The 14,940-nt window shown below is 32.5% G+C and overlaps 1 protein-coding gene across 2 annotated transcripts; it reads right to left on the bottom strand.

The window, feature by feature from the left end:
• Positions 1–2,898: 2,898 nt before the first annotated feature.
• LOC117683576 (uncharacterized) lies at positions 2,899–10,446 on the bottom strand. 2 transcript variants are annotated; one of them, XM_066073750.1, is made up of 4 exons: positions 10,057–10,446; positions 5,561–7,197; positions 4,166–5,128; positions 2,899–3,475 (listed from the first exon to the last, which is right to left on the bottom strand). In XM_066073750.1, the coding sequence occupies exons 2-4, from the start codon at positions 6,414–6,416 to the stop codon at positions 3,408–3,410; spliced, it is 1,887 nt and encodes a 628-aa protein (XP_065929822.1). In that variant the 5' UTR covers positions 6,417–7,197; positions 10,057–10,446; the 3' UTR covers positions 2,899–3,407. The 2 variants fall into 2 exon arrangements, with proteins under 2 accessions (XP_065929822.1, XP_065929823.1); XM_066073751.1 differs by lacking the exon at positions 10,057–10,446 and having other exon boundaries at positions 5,561–7,691.
• Positions 10,447–14,940: the final 4,494 nt, after the last annotated feature.

Raw genomic sequence — 14,940 nt, 5'->3', positions numbered from 1 at the left:
CATGTACTTGATACCAACAAAAATGGGAGAAAGTACATAATTTATATGTATATGCAATTAAAATTAGAGAGCCACATTCGTTATCTGTTTAATTGTGCAAAATCATCTTGGGGTATTAAATAATAGTAGTATAAGCCGTCCCGCTGGGGAGTTCAACTGAGTGCATTTTTTATGCAAATGAGGTGTTGAACTCCCCCAGCGAGGACGGCTGGTAATCCAGCTTCTGGGAACTCAAGCTAATAATGCTATAGTACATTTGTAAGCTAATAATGCTAAGCTATAGTAAGCATAATTTCATGGCAGTTTTTATTGAGTAAACTATTCTTCTGGTAAAAACACGTCCGATCTCTATGAAGTCACCGAGAATTATGACGTTGAATAATGACGTTATAACGTTATGCGCCTTTCTAGAAAATTCTGAGGATGACGCAACGTTATTGTTTTTAACGTTCTAAATAGCACGCGACGTTATTGAATGTTCTAGACAGTTCTTAACGTTAATTATGTACTTGAACGTTATTCTCTAATCATTTGAATCAAGTGCATCATGCCGCTCACATCGCTTAAAGGAAATCTTCTACTCCAACAGCGCCGCTTGAAAGAATATCAGTTGAAGCAGAAAAGGATTCGACTTTTGAAAAGAAATGAAGAACTGCTCCGACATTTTGCGGAATTGGAGGACAAGCGCAAGATAATAGATATGTTAGCCTCATTGTTTATTTAAAACAAGCTAATTAAAACGGTGGCTTTCTTAACGTGAACCGATGTCTAATCATACATGAGCTACTAGTATATGTAACAGTACATGATCGATTTATCTAGGACTGTTTGAGTCTCTAAAAATCATTATATGTAATTATTTCACTTCAAGGAAATCCTGTAAATGGTTTAATTGTCCGAATTTTTCATTACAAAGAGCGACGATTTAGATAATATTTCCCTCTTACCTCACAGGTTTAAACAATCGTGAATTATATTTTCAATGTGACTTTGAAATAGTGAACATTTGATTCGCGTAATATTTATATAACCTTCTAGGTTCTAATTCGCAGAAAAAACATGACACGGGAAAAAAAATCCTGATATAGGGTACATTTGCTTAAAAAATTGAATCATTTTATCCTTCATTTTTAAACCATTCATTTAATATGTTTACAAAAATAATCATAATTCAAAAGATCCAAATAAAGTAAAACGTGTTTTCTTTCCCTATGCTACAATTTATTGCTAATTGGGCTTAGAATAAAAATACTTTCTTTGAATGCCTTTAATAATCAGATTGTGAATTGAAGAATTTATATGAATATAATTTCATTCAAACTATAATACTACATGTAAATTGTAGTTCAAACTTTTTAAATTGTAAAGAAATTTGTTATAAAAGTGTTGAATTTTGTTATTATTCAACTTTACGGCACTCAAAATCTGTTCGTTGTTTCCGTAAACTTGTTACATCCGAACTCGTAATGACCATAATTTTTTAAAAAAGATTTACTTAAAATTCTACCGGGGACTCACATATATATATCACTATATTTGAGATTTCGCTATAACCGTGTTTGTACTTAACGACTTTTACTGTATACTGTATGATAACATGTCTATCGACTTTAATTATGTGCTTCTATTTTGACAAGATTTGTCGAGGAAATAGGTAATAACGTCTTAATCTAGATTTGCAATTCTTCAAATAGTGATATTTCTTGTCAAATTCGGTTGTTTGCAAAATAACGTCGTCTAGTTATCAAGTTCCTTACCTTGTATACTTTTGATTTATTTTCCACAAAATGTTTAAAGCTGCTTGGTCCAATTTTTTTGATATTACAGTATCAAATAATTGTCCATACAAACCATTTATCTTAAAAAGTTATGGACTTTCTCCTATTTACACCAGCAGAATCGGTCTTCTTTAAAAGTTAGAAATAATCAAAGTAAATATAAATATCTTTGTTTTGGGCAAACGAATAAACAAACCAAAATGCATCATGGGAATGTTTAGAAAAGGGAACCGTTTAATTTCGTCGCCCGAATAATTGGGATTATTCAAACTGCATGCTATGCATCTACTGTAAACAAAGCAAACTTCAGAAATATTAGCGAACAACACGTTCACAGATTGATTTGTAATTTGCCTTAACATTACACCTCTATTTAAAGCGATGTCAAAGTTGTAATACAACCATACCCGTCTTGACCTCAGGGGTGAATTTTAACATGGAGCAAAATAACGCGATACTCTTTTATGTCGTTTGTTTTGTTAAAACAGTTTGTGCATAATTTTTTTTTTCATTGAAAGTTGGCTTAATTGACTGGAAAGACTACGGCAATGTCTATTATTTTACATAATTTTTATTATACTTAGCATAATCATCGTTTAAAAGCGTGCACAAAATTTGATATGAAATCGGACCTAGCAGCTTTCAAGTATATTTATATCTAAAATTTATTTAACTTAAGTCGTGCACGTAAATGCTAAAACTCCATTTAGGTATTATCTAGGGATGTCATTTTACTCAGTTGGCTTATTAAATTAATCGGAAACTTTAGTCGAGCGATAGTCGAGTACTCGATCATTTATTTGAAACTTTGTGTCCTTTATAAATCAAGTAATGCTACTGTCACATTCATGTTATATTCAACTAAAAACATTTGAAAACTTATAATAATATGTAATAAATGTATTTGATTTTTAATAAATCGAAAAATATTTTATCTAAATATCTTTTAGCAAATATCCCGGCTCTTCCTTTTTTCTTGTGGCTCTAGTAAAACTCATAATTGAGCTCCTTATCATCTAAAGCAAATTATATGTGATCTGTAACATGTTAAAAAATTGTCTGTAGTTTAAACAATATTCTATTTCAAATTGAAATAGGATCGGACAGCAGGAATTCGAACAGATATTGTCCGTGACTAATAAAACAATCATAGCATAATAAGTAAGAAACCGAACGCCTTGAGATAATGATCGATATGATTATATTTTTGATTATACAAATATCTAAACTCCAAAAAAAACTGATTAGAAGAAAAAAAATTGTTCTCCTCAAGTACATGTCTGCATAAGTAAATAAAAAGAGATCAATTATTAGCCGCTTAAAAATACATCAGGGACATGGATGGAAAAAGTGTAACTTACGGATCAAACATTGCCGAGAAAAGAAAAACTATTATCCAATCTTCAGCACTTTGAATTCGTAAAAACATAAAATCGAGTTCTTAAGTAAAACTTGGTTAAAGTGTGTGTGAAACAACAGGAGTCCGTGTTAAACTATTTGTTAACTGTATGTATACACTGATCAATTTCTGCTGCGGATGTTGAAGAAAGTGACAAACAACATGTGTATTGTGGATACCAGACTAGATTTGGTTTGTACAAAACCTTTCAAAAACTGTCAATATACAAGCTATATCCATTCTACGGCTGCTGTTGAGAATGATAGGGCATCCTCATCAGGAGAGTATGTATGTTTATCTACAAAAAATTATCAATTAGCTGTTAATCAATAAATACAATACAGAATATGTAGTGATGGAGCTATTTATACATATAAAAAGTTGAAACTTCTTACAGCAAGACACGAATTGATTTGTATTCAATTCATTAAATCAATTCAATTAAAAAATACAAGTACATATTAAGTAACAACAAACTGTGGTTTCATTAATATTCAAGGGCATCAATTTTCGTGGATGAAGTAAAAATCACAGTTTCAAGGATACGTAAATTCGTGGCCAATGATCCTATCAATTCAAACTGTTAGTAGAAATTGCACTTTAAATTAGACATTAAATTTCATGGATCAACTTAACAACACAATCCATGAAAATTGGTATTCAACGAATAATGGTGAAACCACAGTTATACATTCAGTTGCTTAATTATTTACAATGAATTTTTATTTCGATTAAATAAATGCAATAACATGTGACTATAGATCTAATCGATGAAAAAATGTTCCTAATTGTTATTTATTTTAAATGAACACATTAATTCCAATAACTCGTATATACAGCTTATCCTGTTACAATGAGCTTTTTATGTTGACAATCAAACACAAAGAAAAACGTGACTTACATGTATCTTACTGGCTATTATTTATACAAATTGTGTGTCTTAGTTATCTACTTCTAATTAATATGAATGATAATGACCAAGACTTACCAGTAAGGGCGTCCTGTCTGTCAATATACCTATAGACATACACCTCACTGTAGTATCCAACCCAGAGACGGTGAGTGTTGATATCAAAACTAAGTCCGATCTCTATTGATTCTGTCAATAGATGTGACAGGAACTGACCGTCCCTGTCTATTCTTTGTACCGTTTTGGTTTTACAATCACACACCAGAATGTGTGACAGCGCATCAGTACATATTCCATGTGGCCTTAGTCCGGATTTGGATGGATGTCCTGTGTAAGAGAAACGATGTCCACCACCACGCTCTGTCACCACTACAGCACCAGACCAAAAGATAGAGTTATTGTCGGACACAACGATATCACCATTGTTGTTCTCTGTTATAAAGTTAGGTGAATTATACAGGCCCCGGCCTGTGCTGTCGTGTTTTATGGTTTGTGTCAGTTGTCCGCCTTGGTTGTATCGGGTTACCTTGCCTGTCGGTGTACATGCATTTATATAACACATCGCGACTAATATATCCCCAGTGAACGTGGAACAGTACAAACACTGTGGTCTCCATGAAGAGTATTCTGTTTCTATAAATATGGTGGTTGTTTTCATACCGTTTGACAGTTTCTTGATGTTATAATTGCTATCTATATAAAAAAGGTCACTCTCACAGTTCACTGTGTGTAATCCATATGAATTAGTACATAACTTCCCCAAACATACATTGCGAAATAAATCACTACATACATCCTCCACACGATGTAGAGGGACACCTGTTGTGTCTGTCAAGATGAGATTATTTTCATCATCACTGACCCAGATCCGGTCTGATGTCACACAGGAAATGTGCTGACAATGGCCAACACATGTCACTGTGGTAGTGTGAAGTAAATTGGGGGAAAACATCTGTTTTTGCAAACACTGGTTTCCTTGGTGCGGTTTGTCTGTCTTTGTGGTTTGGATTCCATTCAAAGACTCCATCATATGACTTTGATCTACGAACATCAAACAGAAGTTTCCAGTCATGTTTTGTTGCAAGGAGTAGATGTACCTAATTCAATACTCTGAATAAATAATTTATCAAACTCATTTAACTAAATTTAACGTATCTCGCTGGTATATAAACGTATTATAAAGTTTTCATCTTTTAATTTCAATCAGTTTGAGCATAAAAAGTAAAACGACTACATGTACATACATGTATAATAATATGTATTCACACGTAAATAATTAAATGCAATTACATGAAAAATTTTCCAATGAATTAATTACAACCACCATGGAATGAATAAATACCGAAATAATTAATTACTATAGAATGTTTTATACATTTACAACAAGAACAACAAAAATACATACTAAGATCTCATTTCCAAATTTGTGATAACACAAATGTTTCAACACAAATGATAATGACTCAGACTTACCTTTCAGAGCGTCATGTTTGGTGATATATCTGTAAACATATACCTTGTTGTTGTATAATAATCCAACCCAGAAACGGTAAGTATTGATGTCAAAGCTCAGACTGTACAGTATACCCATTTCTTGTGGTTCTCTTAGTAGATGTGACAGGAACTGACCGTTCTTGTTTATTAGATGTACTGTGTTGTTTTTATAATCACAAACCAGGATGTGTGATAGCGCGTCAGTGCAGATTCCACGGGGCTCTAGTCCACCTCCTGTTGGAGGTCCTGTGTAGGAGAAACGATGTCTTCCTCCACGCTCTGTCACCACTACAGCGCCAGTCATATTGAAACAATCAAAGTCAGACACAACGAGATCCCCATTGTTGTTCTCTGTTATAAAGTTGGGTCCTCTATACAGTACCTGTACTGTGTTGTCGTTTCGTATAGTTTGTGTCAGTTGTCCACTCTGATTATACCGGGTTACCTTGCCTATACTTTTGTTAAACATTCCGACCAGTACATCCCCAGTGGACGGGGACCAGTAAACACACAGTGGTACCCATGCAGAGTCTGTTGTCACTATAAATGTGGTGGTTGTTTTCATATCGTTTGGCAGTTTGTTGATGTTATCATTCCTATCTATATAAATTAGTTCATTCTCACTGTTCACTGTGTGAAAACCTCTTTCACTAAATAAACCACTACGGGAATCCTCCACACGATGTAGAAGGGCACCTGATGTGTTTGTCAAAATAAGATTTTCTCTATCACTGATCCAGACCTGGTCAAAATTCGCGCAGGAAATGTGATAACAATAGCCAACACCTGTTAATGTGAAAGATTGTTTTAACTCAGCACAATACAACATTTTCATCAGACTGTCGTTGCCTATGCGTCGGTTTCCTCTCTCTGTGATTTTAATTGCACCCAGTGACTCCGCCACATCTTCTTTGTTAAAAGAATCGTCATGGAAACCTGGTTAGTGTGGGGTTTAAGATGTATCTGGAGGAAGGATGTCTTTTTGGATGAGAGAAATTGTAGCGGTTTGATAACTCTTTGTTCATATCTGCGTATGTATCTCTGTAGGCTGACAATGTGTCTGTTTATTTCCATCTTCTGTTTTAAGCATCTGTGTTTGAAATCAAAGTAACAAAACACATTTTTTAGAAAATCATTCTGTATATAGTGAATGACATCTTTATGTTCCTGAGCCTTTGTTAACATCTCTGATTGACAGTTTGAGAATTCTGAGCGACAGGTTTTAAAATCAGTCTTGATTCCGGGCAGGAGAGCAGGTCTGTAAATGAGAGCATGACTTCTGATTGTGTGAATGGTTTTTCTGTGTTGTTGTTGCTTTGTTTCATATAATGCTCCAGAGTGTAGGTGTTTTGGATACTTCGTATAAACATTGCTAAGATTGTTCAAGCAAATCTCTTGTTTTGGGAGGTAGTTTGTTTTATCATTGTATGACACAACATTATGGTCTATTGTTTTGAGATCTCTCACATGATTTTCTTTACACGGATTGCAAAGATCACACTTGCACGATATACAACAGTACTCTGTGTCCCCCTGGCACTTAGAACACTGATGGACTCGGTATGGAGTGCTTGCTGTGTCCATTGTGTTGAAGATGCAGGTGTCAAAATTACAATCTATTCAATAAAAAGGTAGTGTTTTCAAATGAGGTCAATAACATTCTTTAAATATATTAATAACAAACTTATAAAGAATGTTTTCATATAAAATCGATGTTACTTTAAAATGATAAAACATATCTATTTTCCCTAAAGAGATACGACATTTGTACATGTTGTTGAGAGAGAAATAGACAGACAGACAGAGAGACAGTTTACATCTTAAGGAAAGAGATTATGGGAGAAGTAGTTGGCGATACTTTATATGCTAACTTTCTATCTCTTTCTGTGAAAAGTTCTTTGCTTAAAATGCACTCCCCCTTCTGTCTGCTAGTTTGTCTGTCTGACTGTCTATCTGTCTGTCTGACTGTCTGCCTTAATTATCTAGTAATAATGCATTGAGGTGGTTATAATGTAATATCCGATCTTAATTCATACTATCTTCTTAAATGAAAAATACTTAGTCTTTAGTTTTTGGTCTGCATCAACACATTAATTTAGTTTTACGATTTTTCACTTAACAGTAATAATAAGACGTTGAATAGCCTTAAACAGCAGTTTTAAACACCCCCCCCCCAAAAAAAAAAAAGATTGATATAACACCATATGAGAAAAAAATAACTACTTATCATTTATATGTGTACATGTGTATATAGTGTGTTTCCTATCAGAGTGATCGGTTGATGATTTATCAAATATTAAAAATAGATAGTGTTTTTGTTATTAACTAGATACCAACGAATTTTAAATATGTTTTTATACCATGGATGACTTTTTTATTAACTTAATGTGTTGTTTCGTAGATAACATGACAGGAAATTGCACTGTTTACATTTCTACATGTAGGATTTGTATCAGTCAATCAAATTGTTGATCATTTTTATCAATTACTAATCGACACCATATAATCAGTTCAATTCATATGCACTGACAATATATCTTGTACATACAGTTGTTTGTTGCTGATTTTTTGTTTGGATTTGTAAGTATCAGAGTTAAGGTATGTTACAACTGATTTGATTTTTTGAAAATCAGTTGTACTGTTGATTAATAGCTGACCAATAACATGTTTCTGCAAGATTGAACAGAGTATTTTTCTATGACAGTTAATAAATTTACATTTTTACACAAGTACGGTAGGTAACATTCTGCAACACAATTATATTTTAATTAAAACCTATCTTTAAATCGATATAATAATATAAAATACAATAATTCTTATTTTATACTAGCCTTCTACATTAGTCATAACATTACGATCATACGATTGTTGTCACCTGTATTTATATCATTTTTATTTCTTGCTTCTGTACTATTGATGATAACAATCCTAATTATAAATAATCAAGTAACAGTTACTTCATTTGACTTACTCTGAAGAGGAATCTACAATGACATGCATGGAAATTTTGTTTATCTTTCTCCCTCACACGTTTTAAATCTTTGATATATTCTGTGGCAAGCTCAAAATTATGAGAATGGGTCAGGATAATTTTATCATGCAAGCAATAAAAACAAGCAACCAGCAGTTCACTGCACCTCTGCACACATAAAACTATATTTCCGAAATATATTTTACACATAATGATGAAATCAAATATTAGTACACATTCTGCTAAAGAGTTAACCTTGAAGTTTGAAACAAATGACTAAAGGGTGATGTTTACTGAGAAAGAAAAAAAATCCTCTGGTGATAATTTTTTTTTCAGTGCTTTATTTCACTTTCAAAATGTAAGTAATTGACCTAATATGTGCGTCATTAGCCCTTATATATTTTTTTGTTTTTGAAATGATAAGAAAAATCCGTTACAATATTAAACTTCTATTCAGATTTTTTAAATTGTCAAAATATTAGAAATAATAAAACTCTTTCAAAATGAAATACACTTCATTAAGGTATCCCATTCCTCAATGTCGATGTCGTTGTATGACGAATTTCTTGAAAAGTATATCATTGAAATATGTGGACAAAACATACTAAAAAAATAAAAAAAAGATAACGGGGGGGGGGGGGGTCAATATTCATCCCTCTGAGTAATGGCCCATTTAATTTGACATTTTTGCACCTAAAATATAATTTAAGTCTGATTAGGATTTGTTGTAGGTATTTTAGATAGCAAACCTTACCCCGACTAAATATGGCTTAATACATTCATTTCAAGGCAGCTACAACATGTTTCATATTTATGACCCTGAATATATGATGCAATATATACATTTGTTACTTAAAGATGTCTGAATGTTATAATAATACCATAACAATCACTATTTCCGCCTTCGTCAAATAAAAAAAATATATTATTTGACAAATCTGGCAATTTGGGCACAAAAAAAAGAATTTGATACGACCCTTGAAACAAATCAAGAGGAAAAAAAAGTTTTGTTTTAATTTAATTATTTGATGACTTTTAGCAAAACTTTTTATAAAAGGAAGAGAAGAAAAATCCACAGGACAGATATTTAATGAAAAAATGATACATTTCAAACAAATTCCCATGGAGTCATAAGTCAAAAATTTGTACAAATTCTTTAAAAAGAGCCCCTAAACAAACGATGTTTGATTTTTTATCTTAAAATAATTATCATATCATTATAGATCATGTAAACATTTTCATTCGAAAACCAGACCCTGCCTCGTTAATTGTAAAGAGTTACGCTGTTTTTATAGTGCCATATTTCATCTAGAATTGAACGTAAAAAATCAAGGTGAAATATCATTAAATATAGAAACAATGATACATGTAAGCGGTGATAAGAAGCAACATTCTTTCAAAAATCAAAACGTCCAAAGGAAAAATGGAAAACAAGAGCAGAGCAATCACACACCTCTACAAAAATTAGAAGTAGGATCAAGTATATATTGGTTAGTCAGCTTACCTGTATTTTGACCAGCAAGATATCTTTTGTTGTGTGTTCTCAACCATATTGTTGACCTGCGCACTAATTAGTTATGTGACGAAGCCGCTGTTAATGATTCATGTTTAATTTATGCCGAGCTGATAAGACTTGTCCGTATTTGTTCCAGAATTTGACACAACTTTTGTTCATCTAATAAAACTGCAAATTCGAACCAGGATCATGAACTTTTTGTGCATTATCAGTCTGAGTTTGTGTAAACATGAGACCTTGTAGATCTACCTGGTAAAGGTATTTGTCTAATCAATATTGTCCTCTCACAACTTCTTGTGCAATTCCGGCTGTGCGTTAGAAACACCTCCCCTTTTATAAAACTTGATAAAAATACAACATATTTTACGATTTCCTGAGATAAGAGCTAAACCTTTAAAAAATTCAATGATCCACCCTTAGTATATTTCACAAAGAAGCATAAAAGACTACCTAGCCGAGTCTTACCTTGATGGACAGATTCTCCATGTTGTATACAATGTCGCGATGATTTTCCGAACTCTGCCAGAAGGCTGCTATGTTGCGATTAGAGTAATGTCTTAGAGAGAGAGAGAGAGAGAGAGAGAGAGAGAGAGAGAGAGAGAGAGAGAGAGAAACACATTCATCATGATTCATCATTGTTGTTATCATTGCTGAGAGAGTGCAATTAGTAATTTTACAATGCTTCCTCGTCGAATCCTGAGTCGTGTGATCAAATGGATTAAGTATTAAGATATTGATAAAATTACTAAAATGTTATAACTTTAGCACCCAACTTTATATGTATTTGTATGTCTTTTTTAAACAGAAAAAAATATTGTATTTTAGTTCCATTTTCTAAGTAGGGTTGTTTGTGAATTCGCAAAAAATGCTTTTTTAATCATCGCCATAGGAATTTTACGCTAGATCTCTTAACCACCGCCAGTCGATTTGTAGAGTGCGAAATAAAATTCATAAATTATCAAATATGTATTTACTTTGTCTGCACTGCTTGGCGTGTTAAAGGACCAACGACATAAAAAAAAATAAGTATTCAATGCTTAAATAGATAATATATACGTAAACTACATTTGTTGATAATTGAATTTGTGTTTGTAGGGTAATTTTTTTTCAATATAAATTGAGTAACAACAATTGTTTTGTATGATGACTTTTCAAAGAGAATTTGCCATTCCTACAATCAAGAACATTTTCAAAGCTTGCAATTATAACAAACTGACATAAAATTGCACAAGCAAGCAACAAATATATGATATACTAGTAGACATTGTTATAAGGTTTACGGAAATATACTTCGATTTTTTTTCCTGTAGCATTGTTTATCGTGTTTAGTAACTATTATATCGATCACTCATTAATATCATTTTCTTTTGGAAAAAAAACCCCTACATTTTCAAACTATTTGATACAAGCCGTCATAAGAGACCGTATTTATCCGATCAAAAAGTGCATCCAGCAACAAATCAAAGTACTGAAGTACTGAGGGGAGTTGATTTTATCAATTATCATTTATTTTAATATCAATTTATCTTGCATGGCAATTAGTTTCCGTTTGTATTTGAATTACGCACTTTTTTATTATATGAATTTTTAGACTTTTCCGACAACAATTTCGAGAAACCCCATATGAATCATGTTGTGTTATATTTAAGATAGATTTCAACTACTAGTATGTATTAGTTATCGAAACAATTCTAATCAAATTATAATTGTCCTTGATTTTCTCGAGTATGCTTCCAAATATTATGAGTTCGAGTTAGTGTTTTTAATCAATGTTAACTTGGCTTTTTTGCAATTGTCTGATACTTTGTCAAAATTTTACTCAATTCCAGCCCTCATAATTGTAGAAAATTGACACAACGGTATTTTATGTAAAAAAAGACCCAAAAGAAAATTTGTTAAAATTACTACTGATCGGGAAAATCAAAGCAACTTTATCAAGGTAGATAATTTAAATCATTAGAATTATTCAATTTTGTGATCCAAGAGAAAATTCACATGTCGCACGGTATCCGTTATGCAAGGTTTATGAAAACCCCGAAAACTCTCAAACTGCTGAATTAATAAACAAAGTTAATATGTGTATACCGATAACAAACACAGGCACCTGACGTTAGAAATATTCCTTTTTACAATAAGATTCCAAGTACTCTTACAAGAACAATATTTGTCACGGTCGCCATTTTGATTTTTTAGACCGACTAATCTGACACGATTTTCTTGCAGCGGTTCGTGCAGAATTAATAGGTAAAAATAAATCTGTTCGTCACTTACTACTTTTTGTGTAAACTCGTGAATCACCTACAAGAATTACGATAAAACCGTTCCGTTCATTAAAAATCCTACTCCGAAAATCAGAGAAATAAATAACAGAGATTTGCAACTCCGCCATTAGCGCGTAAATGTTACGTGACCAACTTTACTTTGAGAACTACAAGTGCAACAGCAATCATGTATAAGTCATTAAATTTAAACCTGATAGTGAACAGGAACCTGTAAATATGTTTAGGCATGTTTTGATAATGAAACATCTACAACAAGTTTAACTCTTTATTTAGTTTTAAATTACTTTTTTAAAACTTAATGTCTTTTCACAAAGTAATGGTAATGGTAATGCATTACTTTACTCATGTAATGGTAATGTAATGCATTACTTCAAGAATATTAAGTAATGGTAATGGTAATTTAATGCCCTAATTCATGAAGAAATGATAATGTAATGCATTACTTTACAATGTGATTCACCCCAAGCCTGATTCCAACTAAGCCGGACAACATGAACATTAACATTTAACTTGGTTCTTCAATCGATAAGATTGTATATATTATTTGATCCATTGGTAACCCAAAATGTATAATCTATATAGATTTTGCTTACAATGCTTTGTTCAAATTTTTAAATCAGTTTAATTAATTAAAGAGCCAATGGACGAGAAGGCAAATTCGGACTTGTTTTTTATTTTCTATGTAAAAAAATTCTTTAGATACGAACAGCAGTCATACCGCAGGTAGACTGGAAGCCAATGAAACACCTATTTAATATGTAAGACATCTGTGTATAATCCGTCCTAATTTAACTCGCGGGGGTGTTAAGGAAGCATATGGAATCTGAGTTGCATGTAATTCCGTGAAATCACAAATCTTAGTTATTATGTACATATTCAAATATCTAAGCAACGAAACGTAGATCAAAAGCAAATAAAAAATACTGAAGACAATTTTTTTCCAGAAATTAGTTTGTGTTACGTAGATTTACACATTGATGACGTCATGACTAAAAGTTGAATGTCGTGTGAATTTGATCGGAAAGCATTGTAAACATATTCAAAATATAACTGATCGAAGAACTCTAATAAAGTACTGTGGTGTGATTCATTGAGAATTGAACATAAGAATACTGGGAGAGATGTTAGTTTTATCAATCATTCGCTAAAAGGTATGTAAATTTGCTTTTATTTCTCGGCCAGGCTTTCCTCTGTCGTTGTTTACGATGTAAAAATCCGACTAGAACAACACTACCCCGTATATATTGAACTTGAAATTTTATACGTATCGTTAGTTTGATCAATGCTTAAATTGAAAAGTGCTGCTAGAATCCCATGTTGTGTGTTGTTTTGATGCAATTTGCCGTTTTCCGTGCAAACTATATAAAAGTTGGGAAGGTTTTACTAGAACCGGATAAATAACTTTTTAATAAGAACAAACATAGGATTCTAGCAGCGGTTTTGATTAAACTGAGATGTTTTGCTTTCACTTGGTATGCTTATTTTATTTTGGAAACCGTGGGGTAGTGTTGTTCTATCTCATTTTATGTTAAGGAATATACGTAAACTATTTATAGTTGTCACGTGATAATGTACCAATGTGGCAGTAATGTACTACCCAATTTTATTGCACTGACGTCTATTTTAAAGGATAATACTAAGTTTTTGATCTTATTCAAAATAATTATTTAATTTCACGATTTTGAATATAACAGTAAAAATAAGACGCTTAATTGGCCATATGCTTCCTTAACACCCCTGCGCTTCAGCTTGTGCATGAAGTTCGGTAGTATTCAGGTGAAATATTGTCAAAATAAAATTAACAACTTTTCTAAAATGGTACATTGCGTTTGGAAACATTACATTCGATTCAACCTTCAACCTCTTCTATTGATTAATGAGCTCGAACACCAACTGAATCGCCAACGGCGTTGTGCATTCAATTACGTAACTCATTCCACATTTGAACCCGAGCGGTAATATTTTGATCAATAAAACTATTTGTTTATTTTCTATATAGAATTTAGTTTATACACAGAGGACTTAAAAAGAATTAATGCGTGTTTTTATAATATATATTTACTGATATGCATGAAAAGTTTCTGCACTATTTTCTTACACGTAGACTCAATTTATGTGTTCTACGCGTGCCTTCCGGTATGAGACTTCAGCTGATAGTAAACTAATAGACGGGGTCACGTGACCCCGTCTAAAACTTGTATGGATCCAAGCACTATTGATATCGAACTCTAGTCTCGTTTAACTAGACGCTCGGCTGTCTCCGTTAATATCCGACAAGCAAGAGAACCCCCTTTCTGCTTGTCGCAGATTTACGGAGACAGCTGAGCGTCTGGTTGAACGAGACTATATAAACTTTGGCGAAAGAATATATGAAACTACAAAAATATCTAAATTGTTCATAGTATATAAATGCTGATTTTTTCAAAGTTTTAATAGATAAGTTTCCTTCAAAAACAATGCTTCAGCATACATTACATCGAATTTTTGTTTATTATTTTCAAGAATTTAGTCTTGTCAGCGGTGATAATTTGTGATGAGGGCCAAACACTGTTTCACTTTCGGTTTGCCAAAGTAACTTCATAGGAGAGTT

This window comes from Magallana gigas, chromosome 10, assembly GCF_963853765.1.
Source record: "Magallana gigas chromosome 10, xbMagGiga1.1, whole genome shotgun sequence".
NCBI classification, from domain to species: Eukaryota; Metazoa; Mollusca; class Bivalvia; order Ostreida; family Ostreidae; genus Magallana; species Magallana gigas.
The sequence above is the reverse complement of the archived record's forward strand: the minus strand, read 5'-3'. Positions and strand labels throughout refer to the sequence as shown.